We start from the raw sequence: 26831 nt of genomic DNA, 5'->3' as shown, positions 1-26831 counted from the left end.
TGCAGAAAGGTGCAGGCAGCGCTCTGAAAGCGGTAGTCTGCATGGTAGGCTCTGCTATGAGCTTACCAGATCCCCACTGTCAGATCACCACAGGACAGCCTTCCAGACCAGGAATAAACTCCTGATCTGCCAGGCGGTCGTATTGCGGTCCAACAGCAGACGGTGCATTGTACCATCAGCTGTAGTACCGCCAAACTCATAATTAGGCCCTTAGGCTGTAGTAACCTCATTATGAGAGAATCAAATAATAGTGCAAAGTACTGCTACTCAGTTTGCTTAGGAACTACCAAAAATTGAGCATTATTTTGACTTGAATGTCCCACTGCAGCCTCTGTCAGTGAAAGGAGGAGTCAAGTATATTACCCGTTTGATTGCATCCATCATGGTTTTGAAGTCCTGTGCATGTTTCATCTCTTTTTTTCTGTCTTAACTCACTGTAGGATCAATTTTGTGTTCAAGCCCTGTATGCAACTAGTGTAACACAGTTAGCACCTCTTTGAAAAAAGATTCATGTTTTCTTCAAGTTTCTGCAGCTCAGATCTTGTTACAGTTAGAGAGTCAAATATGCTAGTGGGAAGGGGCCTACTTTACAATACGTTTCTAATGTAATTAATCTACACAGTAGACTGCACACTTCTGTCACAGCTTACGGTACCATCTTGTGGTTTCTTAGGGCTTCATGGCTTGTAGCAAGAGGAAATGATCAGGAGGGCAATGCAACGCTGTTTCCATCTGCCAGCTCACCGCGACTCCATCCACTGGCGGCTGAGGCCTCAGCCGCTTGCCTTGATAAGCATGTGATCTAGCAGTTTTGTATTCGTCCACTTCCACACCCTTGCTCTGGCAACTCAATACAGCTTCCATCATTCAATAAGGACTACATCTTCAACAGGATGCATTGCATTCTTTTTGTCCTACATCTGCCACTTCTCTGGGAACCTTTAGCTCTGTTTGGACATGTCCAGCTCACAGGACCACTGTATCCATGTTTAACTCTATTGTAGACTTTTGTTCAGCTTTTGCCGACATCAGTCTCATCTGCTCTGCATTCATATTACCGGGTTTCAACATCACTGACACCGGTCATGTTAACTGAAGAACTCCATGTTTCATGGGCTCTAAGCTTCCCCAACTCAATGCATAGCGTAGTTGTCGATGATGTTATTTCAGATGTCGTATTGATGTTGCAATATTGTTATAGAATATGTTGTGAGTGATGTAGTAAGTGAGCTCACAAGCAGTGCATGATGAGGGCACAAATTATAGTTACTGGCAGTAACTGAAACTGGGAACTTTCAGTGCTTTTTCAGTTTGAAATGTTACAGTCACAGTAACATTTTTCACCTAATTATAACATCACTTTATTTTTCTTTCAGTGAATTTCAGAGTTTCTTTTAATACAAAGTAAGATATTATTAACATACCTCACTGTAACGTCATTTAAACTCTGTTTTTCAAATAATATTTCTTTTTTTAACGTAAAGTAATATTTTATTATCATATGTAACTTTGCACCCCACCCAACACATGGCCTTAGGCTGTGTGCGGCATGTGGTTGGCCACTCAAGTCACTGTGGGCAGCCAAGTTTCCCCATACATCGCCTTTACTCATTTGCAACATGTAGTAGTAGCAAGGCCAATAGCCCGTATGCAGTCAACCCAACACAAACACACATGCTTCCCTTATTTTACTGGTTTTCCAATTCCGCCGGACTCTTGCACGTGTCAGCATGACCCCTGTGCTCCCGTGGGACTCCCTTAGGTACAGGGTGGTTCAACTAGCTCCTGCAAGAGTCCACGTGTGATTGCAGCAACCCACATATTCTTCTTTTTTATTTGAAATTGGACCCAGTAGAAATATTTACCCAATAATAACATTACTTTAGTTTTTTTTTTCCATTGAATTTTGGAGGCCTTCTAATGCAAACTAAGATATTATTATCATGCCTAGCTATTCCCCCATTTTAACTTTTTTTTTGTTCACTGAATTTCTAGATTTCGTTTAAATGTAAAATATTTTATTACCATATGTAACTTTGCCCATTGCCAACCTTCTCCATGGAGACAAGGTACTCCTATCCTGTCTCTTATACTGTGTCCCCACATCCTGAAATGGCAGCTTCATAATTTCTGTTCATGCTGCGGCCAGCCAATCACAGTGCAAACTCCTGCGGGACCTGCGGAAGGATCTTGCTCCCACAGGACTAGTTGGAGTCTCTTGGTCATGCATGAGAAAGAAAACTAACAGGATAAAAAGCCCCTCAGAAAATCAGAATGCCCTATTATTTGAAGTTGAATTCCTACTTGAGACCTGTGATAGTTTCACAGACATGGCCATCAAGATATACGTACATTTTGAACCTTAATTTCTCAAAATCTACTGAATGGATTTATACCAAATCACCATAAGCATGATTTCTGGGTAAAGATCTAGCTTTCTGCCAAATTGAGTGTGAAATCCTCATGAAAATTGCATTGGGAAATTGCGATTTGAGGGTCTCCCTTTTTTCTTGGCCTTTGCTTGATGGATCACCGTAAGGTGATAAACCTTTTTGGGGGAAAGTTTTGCAAACAAAAATGTTTTATTAATATGGTGTAACCAGGTCAGGGTGGCCCAAGGCCCAGAGGTCAACGCAATGTTATTTTATGGGTAGAATAGTGTGCGCCCCCCAGTCTTTTCCAGGACCTGTAGTCCCCATCACTAGCTCTGTTTTGCTTTTGGTGGCGAGAGGAGCATACCGTCCTCCTTTCCAGGACAGTCCTGGCCCCTGGGAACCCCATCCCAAAGGGGCTGTTTTATTTTTAATGGGGTAGGGGATATGCGGCCCCTCTACCTGGAGCATTTTAGACCCCAGGGACCCCATTCCTTGCGGCAGCTTTATATCTGGTAAGGAGGGAGCATGGGAGCCCACTCTTGGCCTGTTTCAGACCTTAGGGACCCCATCCCCCATGGCATTTTTATTTGGCAAGTGGTGCTTGTGGCCCGCTCCCCAAACAATTCCTATGGCCCTGTGGACCTCAGCTCCCAGGGCCTAATGTCAGCAGTGTCCTAGGGACCATATTCCCGGGGACATTGCTGTATTCCCTGCCTAGGAGATTGTAGGTAGGGAATGTAATCTCTATTACCAGCCTGCACTCTCCTGGGCAGGGAATGCAACTTTGTTCCCCCCTGACGGGGGCAGAGACAGAACCTGCTCCCTCTAGATGGAGCATAAGAAAGGAATTGTCTCCCATCAGCATCCAGGATGGGAGCTGGTTCTGTAGTCGACAGTGGCTGCAGAGATCTTGTGGCTCCCTCCATTGTTCCCCCGATTTCTATGTGTGGGTGTCCTGGGTGGCGACCAGGGCACCAGTGGGGAAAAAAATGGCTGGCTCCCGCTGGCAGACGCTATGGGTGCTGGCTGGCTGGTGAGCCAGCAGGGGCTCTGTGAGACTTATCTCTCCTCCACCAGAGGCCCCCAACTTTAGATAAAATGCAGGTGTCTCGGGTGGGTCCAGGACATCCAATAAATAAAAGAGAAACCCCCAGAAAAGGTTAATACATGAGCAGCAGGAGCTTTGGAACTTAAACCAGAAACAGTTAATACTTTTATTTATCATGCTTTTACTCTTACGCAACAGCTATGCATGTGTAACTCAGACACAGTTGAAGTATACACTTGGAAAAGTGTGGCATTTACAAAGAAATCTAATTTATGATTGTTTTGGTAAATTTGCTTGGAACTCATTTTGAGGAAAAAATGAAATTGATTTACCCATTTTTTGCTCTACTTTTTTAACACATCTAGAGCAGTTTATATCTGTTCGAAACTGAAGCAATGTAACTCACAATTTACCCTATTTACACTAGTTTCATTTAAATGTAAGTTTTGTTTTCCTCCAGTGTAGCAAGTGCACTCAAAACTGGTATGTATGCCCTTAATTTGTGCGCATTCACAAAATTTGCATTGGATTTTCTTGGCCACTCATCTAAAACTCCTATTTTTTGCCCATCATTCAAAATAATGACCTTTGGAACTCACATCCCATCCACACTTAAGTAACCTACTTAGGCGCTCATTAGGGGTGTCACACCTAATTGTGATACAGACAGTAGGTAACCTGACTCACAATTAGAAATTTGGCGGCTCACGCCACACTCCAGAAGTTTTCCCCAGATAAATTTCAACAGGTCAAACCAGCCAAAATGTTTGAGTAAAAAATGCCTGATAATTATAGGGACATGAGGATTTTGGTGTGTTTAGCACCAAAAATTGTATGTTTTCCTCTTTTTCGTGGACAGCCTCCTAATTGGGAGTCATATATCAGACCCACAAATTCTGACCTAGCAGAGTCAAATTGTATCGGGTCCAATAAATATTGGCTCAAACACCTGGTCACTCTCAATGAGGGCCTTAGGCCTAAGTCCAGGGAAAGATCAAACAAATTGTTGAAAAGAAACTTCAGGATTTTGATTTTATGTGTGACTAACTTTTTCTCACTTTATGACTCATAAGTAAACTATGCGTGTGTGATATATGACTTTTCATAGGAGTATGTGCTATATGAGCCTGAAAAACAGACTTTTGAGGTGACTCCACGATTGCAATCTTCTTCCATTGACTATCATATATATTACCTTACTCCTGCTCGTTACCCAAACATGAAAGTTTTTTTGTTACCTTTGCTTTTGTACCTGGTTATTGTTTATTTTTTGCTCTGGATGGTAGTAACTTAGCAATTTATTTTCATACAGTTATGCTTGAAAGTTTGAAATATAAATTTGTATTCTTGTGATCGAGTATTGAAAGAAAAGCAATATTACAATAACAGTGAAATGTTGCTGTGCAAGATGAAAACACATTACCTGTCTCTGATGCTGCACAGATCGATATGTAAATCACTGTATTTCCCCAGGGTTCCTTGCTGCACTAAGATGAGATCCTTGGGCTGGTTATCAATAAAGATGAGCTTCATGCAGCCTTGGAAAGCAGTGAAGGGACTTAAACATTGAGAGTCAGTAGAATTATCTGGGCACCCTGCGGAACGAAAGAACATCATTAAAATGATGAAAATTGTTATAATATATTTCTTCTTACAGAAATCAATAGAGTTCCAAATATGGCTTTAATTTCAGGTGGTCCACTGTCTTCATAATGTATTTAAAGGTAGCAAAAATCATTCAAGTGAACGCAAAATCAGCAAGTGTTTATTCTATGCAGGATGAATGTGCTACCAGATAGTGCCGGAAAAAGTCTACAGCAATAAAACACATACAACTGTATCAAACAATTCTCAAATGTAAACGCACATCAGAGTAAAAATTCAAATAAAAATTGCACCACATCCAAATCCAGGAAATACATGCAAAGTGGGTTTAACTATATTGGTTACCGTAGAAAAGGCCATCCTAATCATCCCAAAGTTGAATGTACCAACTCACACTAAGCAGAACTACTCAGCAGCTCAAGCACAAATATTGCACATTCTTTCCTCCAACAAAAAACAAATATGAATGCACGAGGACATGGTTGAAGTACAACAGAGGTCATAGAGACACAGATTGCTGCAAATGCAGAAAATGAACCGAAAAGAAGACTACCTAGAAAAAAAACAATTCAGTGGGGGTCTCACTGTTTTAATTACTTTGAGCAGAGCTATAGGCTAAGTAAAGAGTTACAGTTTTATTCCTGCAACACATTTCACAGTTCCTACAGGCAACAACCCATAGAGGGTTGACAAGGACCTTGCCAGAGGGAGACCTGCTGCAGTGACCTCCGGAATCCATATCCCAGTCCCCATTGCCAGGAGAAGAGGGGCGTGTTCCCAGTCACCTCCCACTGCCGCCAACATGCATAAAGTACCTCGAGGTCTACCGCAGCACAGGACATGCGCAGGCTACACCTGGGCAAAGCCTCAGCCAACGGCAGGTCCATCTTTGCCCTTCATCGCCCAAAAGAAACTGGCTGGGCACAGTCCCTTTGCTAGTTGCCAACTCGGCAATGCAGCGCACGCAAGGTAAATAGTTTTTTTTTTTTATTTAGTTTATTCCGTTCCGCCTTATGTCGGAGTCCACTACCCCCCACCCTGCCCCTACCCCTCTCCGCCCTGCCGCACTCCCTCGGCGAGCGGCCACTTTGTGATAGGTAAGTAAAAAAATTAAAAATTAATATATATATATATATATCACTGAAAAAAACATAGGTTTCACGGATGTTATAGTTAAAAATTTGCATTTAAAAAACCTTAGAAATTCACTGAAAAAACCGTAGGTTTCAGGGACGTTATAGTTAGTTGGACATTTCTCTTGTAAAAAGCCATAGAAATTCCCCCGTTATAGTTAGTTCAGCTAACTATAACTTGCGCACCCGCAATGCGCTGCTGATGACGTCACATATTACATCAACCATGACATGGTCAGTGACATCACTGATGACATCACTGATGACATCTCAAATGACATCACTGATGACATCACTGATAATATCATCCAGTGACTGATTTTCTTTAAAATCTAAATATGTATTATATATATATGCCAAGGTGAACTGAAGAATGAGTGGGTGTATAAGTGTCTGGATGGAGGATTTAATACGTGCGTGACTGACTGTTAAAGTGAGTGATTACATGTGTCTTACTGAGTGCATGGGTTAGTGACTAAACTGTGTGATTGTTTGTATCAGTCTGTCTGTTGTTGTATTAGCTGCAGCTTGGGTTGGTCAGTAGCTACATGAGTGTCTATATGGGTTATCGATAGGTTGCCTGAGTATTTGCATGGGTGCCTGAGTGTGAGTGTGGGTGGGTGGGAGGTGTGTGACTCTGTGCATAGATGTTTGAGTGATTGATTCACTGTGTGTATGGGTTCAAGAGTGCATGTGGAAACAGCTGTATGGGTGGGTGAGTGTGTGTATGGGTGTGTTGATGAGTGAATGGATGTCTCAATGGTACATGTCCAAGTAACTACATATGTAAAAGGCAGTGCATGTGACAGTTGAAGTATATAAAAGATTATACATGAGAGTCAGTTATTGTGAGAGTGGCTGTATGGATGAGTGTGTAATTGTATCAGTGATTCTATAAGAAATGACCAACTAACTATAACGCAAAAACCAAAGGAAATGATGGACGGAGTGTTGAACATTGCAAGCACTCACCCCCAGTCAAATGATCTGGGTTTAATCCATCACCGTTCTTTAGCCCACTCTGCCACCCCAGTTCAGACATCTCCGTATGCAAATCAGTCTGACCCTGTGCCTCATGGGAACAGTCCAGCCCGAACTTCCAAGCCATGTCTTCCCTGGACCGGAAACAAGCTTCCTAGGACCGGTTTCTGTCATTTCAGCCGTCTTCAGCCAGGCTTGCTTGAATCCAGTGGCAAAGTGTGCAAGGTACTCACGTCTGAGCATACCCTGCCAACTTATGGCGAACAAAGCAAAAACCAAAGGAAATGATGGACGGAGTGTTGAACATTGCAAGCACTCACCCCCAGTCAAATGATCTGGGTTTAATCCATCACCGTTCTTTAGCCCACTCTGCCACCCCAGTTCAGACATCTCCGTATGCAAATCAGTCTGACCCTGTGCCTCATGGGAACAGTCCAGCCCGAACTTCCAAGCCATGTCTTCCCTGGACCGGAAACAATCTTCCTAGGACCGGTTTCTGTCATTTCAGCCGTCTTCAGCCAGGCTTGCTTGAATCCAGTGGCAAAGTGAGCAAGGTACTCACGTCTGAGCATACCCTGCCAACTTATGGCGAACAAAGCAAAAACCAAAGGAAATGATGGACGGAGTGTTGAACATTGCAAGCACTCACCCCCAGTCAACTGATCTGGGTTTAATCCATCACCGTTCTTTAGCCCACTCTGCCACCCCAGTTCAGATATGTCCGTATGCAAATCAGTCTGACCCTGTGCCTCATGGGAACAGTCCAGCCCGAACTGCCAAGCCATGTCTTCCCTGGACCGGAAACAAGCTTCCTAGGACCGGTTTCTGGCATTTCAGCCGCCTTCAGCCAGGCTTGCTTGAATCCAGTGGCAAAGTGAGCAAGGGACTCACGTCTGAGCATACCCTGCCAACTTATGGCGAACAAAGCAACAACCAAAGGAAATGATGGACGGAGTGTTGAACATTGCAAGCACTCACCCCCAGTCAACTGATCTGGGTTTAATCCATCACCGTTCTTTAGCCCACTCTGCCACCCCAGTTCAGACATGTCCGTATGCAAATCAGTCTGACCCTGTGCCTCATGGGAACAGTCCAGCCAGAACTGCCAAGCCATGTCTTCCCTGGACCGGAAACAGGCTTCCTAGGACCGGTTTCTGGCATTTCAGCCGTCTTGCTTGAATCCAGTGGCAAAGTGAGCAAGGGACTCACGTCTGAGCATACCCTGCCAACTTATGGCGAACAAAGCAAAAACCAAAGGAAATGATGAACGGAGTGTTGAACATTGCAAGCACTCACCCCCAGTCAACTGATCTGGGTTTAATCCATCACCGTTCTTTAGCCCACTCTGCCACCCCAGTTCAGACATGTCCGTATGCAAATCAGTCTGACCCTGTGCCTCATGGGAACAGTCCAGCCCGAACTGCCAAGCCATGTCTTCCCTGGACCGGAAACAAGCTTCCTAGGACCGGTTTCTGGCATTTCAGCCGTCTTCAGCCAGGCTTGCTTGAATCCAGTGGCAAAGTGAGCAAGGGACTCACGTCTGAGCAGATCCTGCCAACTTTTGGCGAACAAAGCAAAAACCAAAGGAAATGATGGACGGAGTGTTCAACATTGCAAGCACTCACCCCCAGTCAACTGATCTGGGTTTAATCCATCACCGTTCTTTAGCCCACTCTGCCACCCCAGTTCAGACATGTCCGTATGCAAATCAGTCTGACCCTTTGCTTCATGGGAACAGTCCAGCCCGAACTGCCAAGCCATGTCTTCCCTGGACCGGAAACAAGCTTCCTAGGGCCGGTTTCTGGCATTTCAGCCGTCTTCAGCCAGGCTTTCTTGAATCCAGTGGCAAAGTGAGCAAGGGACTCACGTCTGAGCATACCCTGCCAACTTATGGCGAACAAAGCAACAACCAAAGGAAATGATGGACGGAGTGTTGAACATTGCAAGCACTCACCCCCAGTCAACTGATCTGGGTTTAATCCATCACAGTTCTTTAGCCCACTCTGCCACCCCAGTTCAGACATGTCCGTATGCAAATCAGTCTGACCCTGTGCCGCATGGGAACAGTCCAGCCCGAACTTCCAAGCCATGTCTTCCCTGGACCGGAAACAAGCTTCCTAGGACCGGTTTCTGTCATTTCAGCCGTCTTCAGCCAGGCTTGCTTGAATCCAGTGGCAAAGTGAGCAAGGGACTCACGTCTGAGCATACCCTGCCAACTTATGGCGAACAAAGCAACAACCAAAGGAAATGATGGACGGAGTGTTGAACATTGCAAGCACTCACCCCCAGTCAACTGATCTGGGTTTAATCCATCACAGTTCTTTAGCCCACTCTGCCACCCCAGTTCAGACATGTCCGTATGCAAATCAGTCTGACCCTGTGCCTCATGGGAACAGTCCAGCCCGAACTGCCAAGCCATGTCTTCCCTGGACCGGAAACAAGCTTCCTAGGACCGGTTTCTGGCATTTCAGCCGTCTTCAGCCAGGCTTGCTTGAATACAGTGGCAAAGTGAGCAAGGGACTCACGTCTGAGCATACCCTGCCAACTTATGGCGAACAAAGCAAAAACCAAAGGAAATGATGAACGGAGTGTTAAACATTGCAAGCACTCACCCCCAGTCAACTGATCTGGGTTTAATCCATCACCGTTCTTTAGCCCACTCTGCCACCCCAGTTCAGACATGTCCGTATGCAAATCAGTCTGACCCTGTGCCTCATGGGAATAGTCCAGCCCGAACTGCCAAGCCATGTCTTCCCTGGACCGGAAACAAGCTTCCTAGGACCGGTTTCTGGCATTTCAGCCGTCTTCAGCCAGGCTTGCTTGAATCCAGTGGCAAAGTGAGCAAGGGACTCACGTCTGAGCAGATCCTGCCAACTTATGGCGAACAAAGCAAAAACCAAAGGAAATGATGGACGGAGTGTTCAACATTGCAAGCACTCACCCCCAGTCAACTGATCTGGGTTTAATCCATCACCGTTCTTTTGCCAACTCTGCCACCCCAGTTCAGACATGTCCGTACGCAAATCAGTCTGAACCTTTGCTTCATGGGAACAGTCCAGCCCGAACTGCCAAGCCATGTCTTCCCTGGACCGGAAACAAGCTTCCTAGGACCGGTTTCTGGCATTTCAGCCGTCTTCAGCCAGGCTTGCTTGAATCCAGTGGCAAAGTGAGCAAGGGACTCACGTCTGAGCATACCCTGCCAACTTATGGCGAACAAAGCAAAAACCAAAGGAAATGATGGACGGAGTGTTGAACATTGCAAGCACTCACCCCCAGTCAACTGATCTGGGTTTAATCCATCACCGTTCTTTAGCCCACTCTGCCACCCCAGTTCAGACATGTCCATATGCAAATCAGTCTGACCCTGTGCCTCATGGGAACAGTCCAGCCCGAACTGCCAAGCCATGTCTTCCCTGGACCGGAAACAAGCTTCCTAGGACCGGTTTCTGGCATTTCAGCCATCTTCAGCCAGGCTTGCTTGAATCCAGTGGCAAAGTGAGCAAGGGACTCACGTCTGAGCATACCCTGCCAACTTATGGCGAACAAAGCAAAAACCACATGAAATGATGAACGGAGTGTTGAACATTGCAAGCACTCACCCCCAGTCAACTGATCTGGGTTTAATCCATCACCGTTCTTTAGCCCACTCTGCCACCCCAGTTCAGACATGTCCGTATGCAAATCAGTCTGACCCTGTGCCTCATGGGAACAGTCCAGCCCGAACTGCCAAGCCATGTCTTCCCTGGACCGGAAACAAGCTTCCTAGGACCGGTTTCTGTCATTTCAGCCGTCTTCAGCCAGGCTTGCTTGAATCCAGTGGCAAAGTGAGCAAGGGACTCACGTCTGAGCAGATCCTGCCAACTTATGGCGAACAAAGCAAAAACCAAAGGAAATGATGGACGGAGTGTTCAACATTGCAAGCACTCACCCCCAGTCAACTGATCTGGGTTTAGTCCATCACCGTTCTTTAGCCCACTCTGCCACCCCAGTTCAGACATGTCCGTATGCAAATCAGTCTGACCCTTTGCTTCATGGGAACAGTCCAGCCCGAACTGCCAAGCCATGTCTTCCCTGGATCGGAAACAAGCTTCCTAGGACCGGTTTCTGGCATTTCAGCCGTCTTCAGCCAGGCTTGCTTGAATCCAGTGGCAAAGTGAGCAAGGGACTCACGTCTGAGCATACCCTGCCAACTTATGGCGAACAAAGCAAAAACCAAAGGAAATGATGGACGGAGTGTTGAACATTGCAAGCACTCACCCCCAGTCAACTGATCTGGGTTTAGTCCATCACCGTTCTTTAGCCCACTCTGCCACCCCAGTTCAGACATGTCCGTATGCAAATCAGTCTGACCCTGTGCCTCATGGGAACAGTCCAGCCCGAACTGCCAAGCCATGTCTTCCCTGGACCGGAAACAAGCTTCCTAGGACCGGTTTCTGGCATTTCAGCCGTCTTCAGCCAGGCTTGCTTGAATCCAGTGGCAAAGTGAGCAAGGGACTCACGTCTGAGCATACCCTGCCAACTTATGGCGAACAAAGCAAAAACCAAAGGAAATGATGAACGGAGTGTTGAACATTGCAAGCACTCACCCCCAGTCAACTGATCTGGGTTTAATCCATCACAGTTCTTTAGCCCACTCTGCCACCCCAGTTCAGACATGTCCGTATGCAAATCAGTCTGACCCTGTGCCGCATGGGAACAGTCCAGCCCGAACTTCCAAGCCATGTCTTCCCTGGACCGGAAACAAGCTTCCTAGGACCGGTTTCTGTCATTTCAGCCGTCTTCAGCCAGGCTTGCTTGAATCCAGTGGCAAAGTGAGCAAGGGACTCACGTCTGAGCATACCCTGCCAACTTATGGCGAACAAAGCAACAACCAAAGGAAATGATGGACGGAGTGTTGAACATTGCAAGCACTCACCCCCAGTCAACTGATCTGGGTTTAATCCATCACAGTTCTTTAGCCCACTCTGCCACCCCAGTTCAGACATGTCCGTATGCAAATCAGTCTGACCCTGTGCCTCATGGGAACAGTCCAGCCCGAACTGCCAAGCCATGTCTTCCCTGGACCGGAAACAAGCTTCCTAGGACCGGTTTCTGGCATTTCAGCCGTCTTCAGCCAGGCTTGCTTGAATACAGTGGCAAAGTGAGCAAGGGACTCACGTCTGAGCATACCCTGCCAACTTATGGCGAACAAAGCAAAAACCAAAGGAAATGATGAACGGAGTGTTGAACATTGCAAGCACTCACCCCCAGTCAACTGATCTGGGTTTAATCCATCACCGTTCTTTAGCCCACTCTGCCACCCCAGTTCAGACATGTCCGTATGCAAATCAGTCTGACCCTGTGCCTCATGGGAATAGTCCAGCCCGAACTGCCAAGCCATGTCTTCCCTGGACCGGAAACAAGCTTCCTAGGACCGGTTTCTGGCATTTCAGCCGTCTTCAGCCAACCTTGCTTGAATCCAGTGGCAAAGTGAGCAAGGGACTCACGTCTGAGCATACCCTGCCAACTTATGGCGAACAAAGCAAAAACCAAAGGAAATGATGGACGGAGTGTTGAACATTGCAAGCACTCACCCCCAGTCAACTGATCTGGGTTTAATCCATCACCGTTCTTTAGCCCACTCTGCCACCCCAGTTCAGACATGTCCATATGCAAATCAGTCTGACCCTGTGCCTCATGGGAACAGTCCAGCCCGAACTGCCAAGCCATGTCTTCCCTGGACCGGAAACAAGCTTCCTAGGACCGGTTTCTGGCATTTCAGCCATCTTCAGCCAGGCTTGCTTGAATCCAGTGGCAAAGTGAGCAAGGGACTCACGTCTGAGCATACCCTGCCAACTTATGGCGAACAAAGCAAAAACCACATGAAATGATGAACGGAGTGTTGAACATTGCAAGCACTCACCCCCAGTCAACTGATCTGGGTTTAATCCATCACCGTTCTTTAGCCCACTCTGCCACCCCAGTTCAGACATGTCCGTATGCAAATCAGTCTGACCCTGTGCCTCATGGGAACAGTCCAGCCCGAACTGCCAAGCCATGTCTTCCCTGGACCGGAAACAAGCTTCCTAGGACCGGTTTCTGTCATTTCAGCCGTCTTCAGCCAGGCTTGCTTGAATCCAGTGGCAAAGTGAGCAAGGGACTCACGTCTGAGCAGATCCTGCCAACTTATGGCGAACAAAGCAAAAACCAAAGGAAATGATGGACGGAGTGTTCAACATTGCAAGCACTCACCCCCAGTCAACTGATCTGGGTTTAGTCCATCACCGTTCTTTAGCCCACTCTGCCACCCCAGTTCAGACATGTCCGTATGCAAATCAGTCTGACCCTTTGCTTCATGGGAACAGTCCAGCCCGAACTGCCAAGCCATGTCTTCCCTGGACCGGAAACAAGCTTCCTAGGACCGGTTTCTGGCATTTCAGCCGTCTTCAGCCAGGCTTGCTTGAATCCAGTGGCAAAGTGAGCAAGGGACTCACGTCTGAGCATACCCTGCCAACTTATGGCGAACAAAGCAAAAACCAAAGGAAATGATGGACGGAGTGTTGAACATTGCAAGCACTCACCCCCAGTCAACTGATCTGGGTTTAGTCCATCACCGTTCTTTAGCCCACTCTGCCACCCCAGTTCAGACATGTCCGTATGCAAATCAGTCTGACCCTGTGCCTCATGGGAACAGTCCAGCCCGAACTGCCAAGCCATGTCTTCCCTGGACCGGAAACAAGCTTCCTAGGACCGGTTTCTGGCATTTCAGCCGTCTTCAGCCAGGCTTGCTTGAATCCAGTGGCAAAGTGAGCAAGGGACTCACGTCTGAGCATACCCTGCCAACTTATGGCGAACAAAGCAAAAACCAAAGGAAATGATGAACGGAGTGTTGAACATTGCAAGCACTCACCCCCAGTCAACTGATCTGGGTTTAATCCATCACCGTTCTTTAGCCCACTCTGCCACCCCAGTTCAGACATGTCCGTATGCAAATCAGTCTGACCCTGTGCCTCATGGGAATAGTCCAGCCCGAACTGCCAAGCCATGTCTTCCCTTGACCGGAAACAAGCTTCCTAGGACCAGTTTCTGGCATTTCAGCCGTCTTCAGCCAGGCTTGCTTGAATCCAGTGGCAAAGTGAGCAAGGGACTCACGTCTGAGCAGATCCTGCCAACTTATGGCGAACAAAGCAAAAACCAAAGGAAATGATGGACGGAGTGTTCAACATTGCAAGCACTCACCCCCAGTCAACTGATCTGGGTTTAATCCATCACCGTTCTTTAGCCCACTCTGCCACCCCAGTTCAGACATGTCCGTATGCAAATCAGTCTGACCCTTTGCTTCATGGGAACAGTCCAGCCCGAACTGCCAAGCCATGTCTTCCCTGGACCGGAAACAAGCTTCCTAGGACCGGTTTCTGGCATTTCAGCCGTCTTCAGCCAGGCTTGCTTGAATCCAGTGGCAAAGTGAGCAAGGGACTCACGTCTGAGCATACCCTGCCAACTTAAGGCGAACAAAGCAAAAACCAAAGGAAATGATGGACGGAGTGTTGAACATTGCAAGCACTCACCCCCAGTCAACTGATCTGGGTTTAATCCATCACCGTTCTTTAGCCCACTCTGCCACCCCAGTTCAGACATGTCCGTATGCAAATCAGTCTGACCCTGTGCCTCATGGGAACAGTCCAGCCCGAACTGCCAAGCCATGTCTTCCCTGGACCGGAAACAAGCTTCCTAGGACCGGTTTCTGGCATTTCAGCCGTCTTCAGCCAGGCTTGCTTGAATCCAGTGGCAAAGTTAGCAAGGGACTCACGTCTGAGCATACCCTGCGAACTTATGGCGAACAAAGCAAAAACCAACTGCATATGGCCATGTCTGAACTGGGGTGGCAGAGTGGGCTAAAGAACGGTGATGGATCAAACCCAGATCTGTTGACTGGGGGTGAGTGTTTGATTGGTTCTGATGCTCCGTCCATCACCACCCCCTTTTGTACCGCTTTGTTCGCCATAAGTTGGCAGGGTATGCTCAGACGTGAGTCCCTTGCTCTCTTTGCCACTGGATTCAAGCAAGCCTGGCTGAAGACGGCTGAAATGGCAGAAACCGGTCCTAGGAAGCTTGACTCCGATCCAGGGAAGGCATGGCTTGGCAGTTCGGGCTGGACTGTTCCCATGAGGCACAGGGTCAGACTGATTAACATATGGCAATATCTGAACTGGGGTGGCAGAGTGGGCTAAAGAACGGTGATGGATCAAACCCATATCTGTTGACTGGGTGTGAGTGTTTGATTGGTTCTGATGCTCCTTCCATCACCACCCCCTTTTGTACCGCTTTGTTCGCCATAAGTTGGCAGGGTATGCTCAGACGTGAGTCCCTTGCTCACTTTGCCACTGGATTCAAGCAAGCCTGGCTGAATACGGCTCAAATGCCAGAAACCGGTCCTAGGAAGCTTGTTTCCGGTCCAGGGAAGGCATGGCTTGGCAGTTCGGGCTGGACTGTTCCCATGAGGCACAGGGTCAGACTGATTTGCATATGGCCATGTCTGAACTGGGGTGGCAGAGTGGGCTAAAGAACGGTGATGGATCAAACCCAGATCTGTTGACTGGGTGTGAGTGTTTGATTGGTTCTGATGCTCCGTCCATCACCACCCCCTTTTGTACCGCTTTGTTTGCCATAAGTTGGCAGGGTATGCTCAGACATGAGTCCCTTGCTCACTTTGCCACTGGATTCAAGCAAGCCTGGCTGAAGACGGCTGAAATGCCAGAAACCGGTCCTAGGAAGCTTGTTTCCGGTCCAGGGAAGGCATGGCTTGGCAGTTTGGGCTGGACTGTTCCCATGAGGCACAGGGTCAGACTGATTTGCATATGGCCATGTCTGAACTGGGGTGGCAGAGTGGGCTAAAGAACGGTGATGGATCAAACCCAGATCTGTTGACTGGGTGTGAGTGTTTGATTGGCTCTGATGCTCCGTCCATCACCACCCCCTTTTGTACCGCTTTGTTCGCCATAAGTTGGCAGGGTATGCTCAGACGTGAGTCCCTTGCTCACTTTGCCACTGGATTCAAGAAGCCTGGCTGAAGACGGCTGAAATGCCAGAAACCGGTCCTAGGAAGCTTGTTTCCGGTCCAGGGAAGGCATGGCTTGGCAGTTCGGGCTGGACTGTTCCCATGAGGCACAGGGTCAGACTGATTTGCATATGGCCATGTCTGAACTGGGGTGGCAGAGTGGGCTAAAGAACGGTGATGGATCAAACCCAGATCTGTTGACTTGGTGTGAGTGTTTGATTGGTTCTGATGCTCCGTCCATCACCACCCCCTTTTGTACCGCAACTAACTATAACGTCACTGAAATCTATGTTTTTTTCAGTGAATTTCTAAGGTTGTTTAAATGCTAATTTCTAACTATAACGTGCCTGAAACCTATGGTTTTTTCAGTGAATTTCAAAGGTTTTTTAACTGCTAATTTCTAACTATAACTTCCCTGAAACCTATGGTTTTTTCTGTGAATTTCAAAGGTTTTTTTAAATACTAATTTCTAACTATAACATACCAGTCGCTTTTCCATAGTGGTGGAGAAAGTTGAGAGTGGCCTCCGAAACACCTCTTAGCAATAAAACTGTGTGGGATTTACTGGGGGTAGCAGGAGGAGTAGTTAGCCCCTAATCTGAGGCCACGCCCCTTTATACACCTCTCTGCAACGCAACTCTGTGGCTCTTACTGGAGGTACCTGATGGGCTAGTTGACCCCCAGGGACCCTCAGGATTCAAGGGGACTTAATCTCCCAACTTAAAACACGCCACAGGATGTGTTTGCACACATGTCAAATCAGGCCCCGCCCTCTCCCTTTACCACTGTGCAAACGCGCCCCGTGGACTGTTTTAAGTTGGGGGATTAAGTCACCTTGAATCCTGAGGGTCCCTAGGGTCCAACTCGCCCACCAGGTACCTCCAGTAAGTGCCACAGAGCTGCGTTGCAGAGAGGTGTTAAAAGGGTGTAGCCTCGGACCACCTCTCTACAATGCAGCTCTGTGGCACATACTGGGGGTACCTGGTGGGCTAGTTGGCCTCCAGGGACCACTAGTATTCAGGGGGAATTAATTCCCCAACTTAGAACAAGCCACGGTGTGCGTTCGCTGAGTGATGCACTGAGGAGGCGGGGCCTCCAGCGCGATGACGTTTTTGTCTCTGTGGCCCCCCTTCTTTTCCTATTTTTTGGTCCTGAGGACCCCATCCGACCCCTATTGTGTTAAATTTTAAAAAATACCGGAAGGGGGCCGCGTGGCCCTCCTCCCAAGGCCATTTTCGGACCCGGGGAACCCATCCCCGAGGCATGGCCAGTATTTGATTTTTTTAAAAATATATTTGGAGGGGGGCTGCGTGCCCCCCACCTCAGGCCATTTTTGGCCCCGGGGATCCCATCCCCCGGGGCTGGCCTTTCCTTTTTTATTTTTTAGGGGAGGGGGCCGCGTGGCCCCCTCCTGGGCCACCTCTAGCACCGGTGACTCCATCCCCCGGGACCTGGTCACTCTGTTGGGGACCATGTGGGAGCCCCAATGCCCCGACGATCCCACCGGCTCCCCACCTCCTGCGGGAGCCAGCATTGCTTTTCCACACGGGGAGCTGCTGACATGCAGCTCCGCTTGTGGAAAAGCAATCTGCTTTGGATTTTGGAAGCGAGAGCAGGAAACCTGCTCTTGCTTCCAAAATACAAACCACTGTTTGCTATGACAGGGCAAGAGCTGCACGGCTCCTGCCCTTCAATAGCAAACAGCAGTGTCACGGGGATAGGCACCCCGGGACACTGCAGGAGCCGGCCCTGGGGGGTGGTGGTCCCCAGGGCCATGAAGGGCTTCAGGAGGGGGGCCGGGGCTCGGGGGTCTGTAACGGACCCCCACATTTACATTTTTAGTGCCCTGGGGCATGTGGGGGGGCTTGAGCCACCCCACACAGATTTTTTATTTTTAAATAGAGCCACGGGAAGTTAGTGGTCCCCGGGGGGGGGGGGGATTGGGAGCCCGCGCTGAATTTTTTAAAATAATTTCAGCAGGATTCACGACCCCAACACGAATTCCGCCAAAATTATAAAATAAATGCTTTTTTTGGCTCTGGGGGTCCTTGTGGGACCCCTTGAGCAGGCCTAGGGGGTCAGGGTGTTTCTACCCTGCCCCTTTTTCTTGTTTTTAAACATTTGTTTCACTGTTTTCTTGTGACTCGGTTCTACTGAGTCACAAGATGGCTGCCAACACTTTCTGGTTAGGAGTGTTGGCAGCCAATCACAGTGAAGCTCGTGCTCGTGAGGGTTCGCAAACCCACCACTGCCCTAGATATCGGAATTTTTTATTTTTCTAATTTCTCAGGAACTACTGAACGGATTTCACCATTTAACAAAAAGGACTCTTTCTGAAACAAGAGCTACCTTTTTGTCAAATATGGTGTAATTCCGTTCAGCAGTTCAGGCTGTAGCTTTGTCTAAAGTTTCCTATTGATAATAACATGGGGAAAACGTGTTTTGGGACCTCCCTTTTTTCTTGGCCCTCGCTTGACAAATTACCCCGAACCTTTCAAGACAGGAGCTGACCGGAGAGGGCCACTAGTTTTGAAAATTTTGCGAAGATTCGTCAACCAGCGCCAGAGTTATTGGGAAAACAAAAAACACTTTTCCTATGAAATTAGGTCCTAACTATAACTACCTGCTGGTGACTGCCAGTAGGTAATATGTGAGTGGATATATATATATATATTCACTGAAAAATGCATAGGTTTCAGGGGTGCTATAGTTAGCTGGACTTTTCACTCGTACAAAACCATTGCGATTCCCCCGTTATAGTTAGTTCAGCTAACTATAACTCGCGCGCCCGCAATGCACTGCTGATGACGTCACATATTACATCACTCATGACATGGTCAGTGACATCACTCATGACATCACTCATGACATCTCAAATGACATCCCTCATGACATCACTGATGACATCATCCAGGGAATGTGTGTTTTTCTGAAAATTACATATGTTTTATAGATGTATATCTCAAGGTCGATGGAAAAATAAATGGGTATTTAAGTGTCTAAATGGATGATTTGTTTTTGAAAAATTGATTGTATAACTGACTGATTAAGTGTATCTTAGTGAATACATGGCTTAGTGAGTAATGTTTAAATATGTAAATATCTGTATCAGTCTCTCACTTTGTGTATAAGTGGCTGCATGGGTTGGTGAGTACCTACATGAGTGTCAATGTAGGTTATTAGTTGGTTTTTTGAGTATCAGTATGAGTGTTTGAGTGTCTGTATGGTTCGGTGGGGGTATTACGTAGTGCATAGGTGCATGAATGAGTGACTCACTGTTTGTATGTGTTGAAGACAGCATGTGTGCAGGACTGTATGGGTGGATGAGTGTGTGCATGGGTGTGTTAGTGAGTGAATGACTGCCTCAATAGTGTCTTTATGAGTAACTACATATGTTTTAAACTAGTATATGTGACTATTGGTGTATATAAGTGAGTATATGTGAGAGTGAGAGATTGAAAGAGTTCCTGTATGAATAAGCATGTGTTTCTATAAGTCATTGTTTAAAAGACTAAGTATGTGTAAGTTTCTGTAGAAGTAAGTGTGGTGGTGTGTGTATAACTGTATATGCAAGTAAATGGATGTTTGATTCTTTATTAGGATGAGTGACTATGTGTGTGAGTAACTCTATGGATGAGTGGCGTTGTGTAACAGGATGTATAGGTGTATGAGTACATATGATGAGTGAGTACATGTATGAGTGACTGTATAGGACTGTTGGTGAATGAGTGGATGTGTATGTGGATCTTGGAATTACTGAATAGGTTGTTTTAACTGGTATTGGTATGTCCATTGTTTTGAAAATGTTAGTTTCTATTTTTTAATGTGTGTATCAAAGGTTATATTAGGGGGAGAGGAGGTCTGCCACTCTATCACAAGGATGATGTCATCAGTGATGTCATCAGTGATGTCATTTGAGATGTCATCAGTGATGTCATGAGTGATGTCACTGACCATGTCATGAGTGATGTAATATGTGACGTCATCAGCAGTGCATTGCGGGCGCGCGAGTTATAGTTAGCTGAACTAACAATAACGGGGGAATTTCAATGGTTTTGTACGAGTGAAAAGTCCAGCTAACTATAACGCCCCTGAAACCTATGGTTTTTTCAGTGAATTTCTAAGGTTTTTTAAATGCTAATTCCTAACTATAACGTGCCTGAAACCTATGGTTTTTTCAGTGAATATCAAAGGTTTTTTAAATGCTAATTTCTAACTATGCCTACAGAGATAGGACATGTGAAGAAAGAGGAAAAAACACACAGAAAGAAAAAAAAGAAATGCAGAAAGAAGCAACAGAAGTCCTCAAAGACGAAGAAAAGTGCAGGAAGAAGGATAACGTGCAGAAAGAACACGCAGAAGAGCAGAAAGAAGCCTTGTTGCAAAATCATCCTGTACCCTCAACTTTTTCAGACGGATACTGGTGGTAACTGAGTCTGACTAACCAGTCCTAGAGCCAGTACTATGTTAAAAGACACTCAGAATACAGTCAAAACACCTACATACACTAGGGAACACTATGCGTTGGGGTCCCCCTGTGATTAGCATTACCTCCTCTGTAAGCCCTAGTATATAAGAGGGCAGGGGATTAAAACTACTTCTTAAAACGCGCCACAGGGCGTGTTTGCACACGTCACCTCAGGCCCCATCCCCTCCCTTCCCCACTGTTTAAACACGCCCTGTGGCCGTTTTAAGTTGGGAGATTAAGTCCCCTTGAATCCTGAGGATCCCTAGGGTCCAACTAGACCACTAGGTACCTCCAGTAAGCGCCACAGAGCGGCGTTGCAGAGAGATGTAAAAAGGGGCACGGCCTAGACTACCTCTCTGCAACGCAGCACAGTGGCGCGTACTGGAAGCACCTGGTGGGCCAGTTGGCCCCCAGGGTCCCTCAGGATTGAAGGGGAATAATTTCCCCAACTTAAAACGCGCCACAAGGCTTGTTTGCACACGGTAACTCAGGCCCCGTCCCCTCCCTTCACCACTGTGTAAACACGCCCTGTGGCCGTTTTTAGTTGGGAGATTAAGTTCATTTGAATCCTGAGGGTCCCTAGGGTCCAACCAGCCCACTAGGTACCTCCAGTAAGCGCCACAGAGCTGCGTTGCAGAGAGGTGTAAAAAGTGACATGGCCTGGACCACCTCTCTGCAACGCAGCTCAGTGGCAATTACTGGAAGCACCTGGTGGGCTAGTTAGCCCCCAGGGGCCCTCAGGATTGAAGGGGAATTATTTCCCCAACTTAAAACACGCCATAGGGCGTGTTTGCACACGTCACCTCAGGCCCCGTCCTTTCCCTTCCCCACTGTGTAAACACGCCCTATGGCCATTTTTTAAGTTGGGAGATTAAGTCCCCTTGAATCCCGAGGGTCCCTAGGGGCAAAATAGCCCACAAGGTACGTCCAGTAAGCACCATTGCAGAGAGTTGTAAAAAGGGGCACGGCGTGCACCACCTCTCTGCAACGCAGAGCAGTGGCGCTTACTAGAAGCACCTGGTGGGCTAGTTGGCCCCCAGGGTCCCTCAGGAGTGAAAGGGAATTATTTTCCCAACTTAAAACGTGCCACAGGGTGTGTTTGCACACGTCACCTCAGGCCCCGTCCCCTCCCTTCACCACTGTGTAAACGTGCCCTGTGGCCGTTCTAAGTTGAGAGATTAGTTCCCCTTGAATCCTAAGGGTCCCTAGGGTCAAACTAGCCCACTAGGTACCTCCAGTAAGCACCACAGAGCTGCATTGCATAGAGGTGTAAAAAGGGGCGTGGCCTCAGAACACCTGTCTGCAACGCAGCTCCCTGGCGCATACTGGAGATACCTGTTGGGCTAGTTGGCCCTCAGGGACCCTCAGTATTGAAGGGGAATTAATTCCCCAACTTACAACTGGCCAGGGGGTGCATTTGCAGAGTGCTGCAAGGAGGGGGCGTGGCCTCCAGCGCGATGCCGGCATAATATTTATTTTATTTTTTTAATAAGGAGGGTTGTGTGGCCCCCTTCTTTTTCTAATTTATTGGCCCTGGGGACCCCATCCCCCAGGGCCTGCACCCTAATTTTTTTTTTTAAATAAATAAATTTGGCCCTCCCAAGGCCTTAATCGGCCCCGGGGACCCCAACCCCCGGGTCATGGCCTTTTTTTCTTTTTTTTATTCTTTAGCAGGGGGGCTGCATTGCCCCCCTCCTCAGGCCACTTATGGCCCCGGGAGACCCCATCCCCCGGGGCCGGCCTTCGTTTTTTATAATTTTTTTAAAATATATATTTATAGAAACACCTAGGACATGCTGGACAAACCGTATGTACCTATCACCATGACAATTTGCGTGATATTCATTAAAAGGCGACTACGCATACAATGAATCCACGTGGAATGTATTTACACCGCTAATGAAGCTCTGATGTGTCTGATGCCCTACCGTGCCTAATCCCAGCACCCCCGCCGGTGGGTACTCTCCAAGTAGAAACCCTTGTCATTTATTTATACAAACATGGGTAGCTATTGACAGGCACTTTTAATACACACACACACCAAGCCATTCAAACGGGATTCGACAAAAATTCGACCAAACTATGCAAGAAACCCCCCTCACAGTTAATAAAACACACATCCACCGCCGGATGTGTAATACTTTTTATTTTACTCTCTGTAAAGGAGAGGAACCTCACTTGAGAGTCACAGCGTGCTCCTGGCTGAGCCCAATGCTGTGTTACACCCACCAGTGCCCACCGAGTGCCACACACCTCTGGGTGTATTCCACCAACTAGTTCGTATGCTATGACACTCTCTAGCCCATGTGCACTGTAACACCACACCGTGAATATGTCATGCCACACTTGCCTTTGCACGGGTTATATTGCCCCATCTAACGTGCCTTCCTCGATGCCTATGTTATAACGCACAGCGCTATGCCATACATATTACATTCTGGGATCCATATCTTTGTCACAGTGCATATGCAACATTACACTCCCCAGCACATATTTTATATTACAACTTTAGAGACTAGTCAGGTTACACAACACTGCCCTGTGCATATTACACTCCAAGGTGCATATCGCATAGCACGCGCTAGTGCCTGTGCTATCTCGCGCTCTCCAATGAATCTGTCATTGCGCACAACGTATTGCTTATTATATTCCATGCCCTGGTTCATCTTATATCTCACTTTTTGGTGCATAGTTTATACCATATACTATATCTAGTTTTCATTTTCAATCGTGCTCTCAGGACTATGTTCTATATAACACTGCGTCCACCTACCCTTTTAACGGGCATTACATTTTGCGATGGGGGTGGAGGGTCAGGGGGTGTTTCTGCCAAGTGAGCCCGGAGTCACAGTCACAAACGTCCTCTTCTTCCTGAATAAAAGTGAGATTATGCTGCATACTTGTTCATATTTAACTAGTTCGCACAGACACACATTTTAAAAACAATAAAGTTCCTAATACCCACCTTCTCTGAACAGTTAGCGTGCTGGCCCATCCACCTCCTCCCTATCCTCTGTTGTCTGAATCCATGGACTAGCCTCCTCCCTCCTGCCATGCATGGTCTGATGTGCTGCCACTGCCCTCCATTTAGCATGATGTACCAGTCCACTCCTCCTGCCCTCCATTGCCCAATTCTCTGGCCGATCACTAACCTCCTGCTTATCCTCTGTGATTAGCTTGCTGCCCCTATTCTCCTTCCCCCTACCCTCCGATGTCTTTGTGCATGCCCCTGCTCCATCCTTTTTGCCCACCATGTTCCATGGACCTGCCACTCCTATCTACTCTGAGTGTTCTGTTGAGCTGCCACTCCCCTCCCACCTGCCTAGCATTGTCAGATGACTGTAACCTGTCCCTGCCACCTCCACCCTGCCTGTCCACATGCCATGCCCCTATCCCTTCCTCCTGTCCTCCATGGTCCATTTTACTGCCACTCCCTTCTGCCCTCCCTGGTCTGTTGTGCTGCAACTGCTCCTCCTGCCTGCCCTGCGCGGTCTGTTGTGAGGCCCCTTCCCCTGAACTCTCTTGTCTGTGCCCAGGTCCTGACCCTCCCTTTTATCCTCCATGGTCCTTTGTGCATGCCCCTGCACCCTCCTTCTTGCCCATCATAGCCATTGTGCTGCCACTAACCCTCTCGCTTTCCATGCATGGTCTTCTGTGCTGCCATGGCCCCTCCCACCTTCCCTGTGTGGTCAGCTAGCTGCCCCTGACTCCTCCCACCTTCCCTCCATGGTCTGTGTGTATGCCATCATAGTCTCATTGTTGCTCTCCATGGTGTGTCTTGTTTCTAGTGCCCATCCTGCCTGACCTCCATGGTTATCTTGCTGCTCCTGCCCTGCCCCCTTGCCCCCAGCCCTCTGTTTCCATGTGCAGACCCCTATTCCCTCCTTCCTGGCTTGTCTGTTCCATTTTAATGCCCCGATCCGTCCCTCCGGCCCTTTATGGTCGGTTATGCTGCAGCTTTCTCTCCTGTCTGTCCATTATGGTCAGCTAGCTACCATTGCCTCTTTCCCCTCTGTTCTCTGTTGTCCATGTGCATGGTCCTGTCCGCTCCCTATTGCTTTCTATGGATTGTTGTGCTGCACTCCCGTCCCGCATGCCCTGTGTGGTGTATTGTGCTGCTGCAAACCCTGATGCCTGCCCTGTAGGGTCAGTTTGGTGCACCTCTCCATGTCCCTTCTGTCCTCTGTTATCCGAGTCCATGTCCCTATCCCAATTCCTCCTGCCTACCAGGATCCAATGTACCATACTTGCGAACATTTTGAACTTGGTAAGAGGAAGATTTTGAAAAAAAACTGGGGTATTGATTTTCCCCTTTGAGTCACATTGAAAAAGAGGAGATTGTAGACAGGAGACAGATCAAATAAAGCCCATTTGAGCTTAAAAACATTAGATGTTTCCTGGCTGAAATGGGTCTGTTGGCATGTATGGTTGTACTACCACTGCCTCTTCCTTCTGCCCACAATGGTCTATTATATTGCCACAGCCTCTCTTGCCAGTCCTGTATTGTTGGTTTGTTGCCCCTGCCCCCCTTTCCTCTGCCCTCCGTAGTCTGTTGTGCTGCCACTGCCCTTCCTGCCTGCTCAGAGTGGTCAAATTGTTGCCTCTGCACTCTCCTACCTGCCTTCAATTTTCAGAGTCCGTGCACCTGGCCTCTGCCTCTCAACAGTATCCCAATGAACAACTAGATTGCTAACATTCTATATTTATGACAAAAGTGTGGAACGCCTGACGTCATCTTGATGTAATCAAAACTGTAATACCTAGAGCATTTCCTTTTGAAATTACATATATGAGAGGGTCTTATTTGCATCAAAATTATGGTTAGTGCTCTAAAAAACTAAAATGAGGACATATTTTCTGAGTTTTCAAATAGCGACAAAGAACTTTAAAATTATTTTTAATCTTTATGTTTTTTATCCAGTTGACCACTTGATTAAATGTTGCACCTAGGGGAGAGGATGTGGTGTTACTTTCAGAGCTGCAGACTTTGCAACTGGGGAACCAGGTTGGAGTTTGTGCTTCAGATCAACATTCTGTGATTCTGGTCAAATCACTTAATCTCCCCATGTCTACAACCAAAATGAATTTGATCTTGTGTGATGTAACCAATGCTCAAGTAAAGCACTCCAATACCTGACAAGTATGCATTATATAAAACTGCAAATACACAAAAAATAAGTGTTTTGCACACTTCTGTCATTGGGCTACATGTGGGCTACATCTGGGTGGTATTTGTGCTGCATTTGGGCTCTTTTGTCTCTGGTGGCCATCTTGGGAGATTTATTTGTTATGAAGTTTCCTAATTTCCTCATTTACTGCAGTCTCCTCAGTAGGAAATGCTTTCAGTTTTTTACTTTGATTCCATCAAGAAGGTATTCAGATATGTCACACATTGGCCATAAATTCTGAATGTTAGCACTCTAGTTGCTCATTAGATCACTGTAGTAAAGCTACTGCTCACCACAGAAGTCTGCTGCTGGTATTAAAAGTGCATGTTTCAGTCTGCATATCAGAATTTTTTAATGAAATAGAAGTGGATTTGAGAAGTCACTCAAAATGTGCCCTAATTGTTCTTTCTTCAGCACTAATCATAATTTCTATGGCAAAATGAACCCTCTCATTGTGTTCCTTTTTAAATTAAATGTTTTAAGTGTTACCAGTTTATTCCAATCAAGATGGCTTCAGGTGTGCCATACTTTTGTCATAAGTAAGACAGTAAGCGCTCTAGTTGTTCTTAAGAACACTCTGGGACATTCTGTCATTGGGCTATACTTGGGCTACATCTGGGTGATATTTGGGCTACATTTGGGCTCTTTTGTCTCTGGTGGCCATCTTGGGAGATGTATTTGTTATGAAGTTTCCTAATTTCCTCATTTACTGCAGTCTCCTCAGTAGGAAATACTTTCAGTTTTTTATTTTGGTTCCATCAAGAAGGCATTCCGATGTGTCACACATTTGCCATAAATTCTGAATGTTAGCACTCTAGTTGCACATTAGATCACTGTAGTAAAGCTACTGCTCACCAGGGAAGTCTGCTGCTGGTATTCAAAGTGCATGTTTCAGTCTGCATGTCAGAATTTTTTTATGAAATAGAAGAGGATTTGAGAAGTCAAAATGTGCCCTCATTTTTCTTTCTGCAGCACTAATCATAATTTATATGGCAAAATGAACCCCCTCATTTTGT

General features: G+C 47.1%; 1 protein-coding gene across 1 annotated transcript in view; it reads right to left on the bottom strand.

The window, feature by feature from the left end:
• Positions 1-26831, bottom strand: part of LOC146861627 (contactin-associated protein-like 5) — a 1270002-nt gene that overhangs the window by 494756 nt on the left and 748415 nt on the right. Inside the window, exon 10 of the mRNA XM_085645996.1 lies at positions 4847-5018. Coding sequence (XP_085502122.1) covers positions 4847-5018 — 172 coding nt within the window. The remainder of the gene's footprint in view (positions 1-4846; positions 5019-26831) is intronic.

The sequence above is a fragment of the Triturus cristatus genome, chromosome 3_1, assembly GCF_964204655.1.
Source record: "Triturus cristatus chromosome 3_1, aTriCri1.1, whole genome shotgun sequence".
NCBI lineage: Eukaryota > Metazoa > Chordata > Amphibia > Caudata > Salamandridae > Triturus > Triturus cristatus.
The sequence above is the reverse complement of the archived record's forward strand: the minus strand, read 5'-3'. Positions and strand labels throughout refer to the sequence as shown.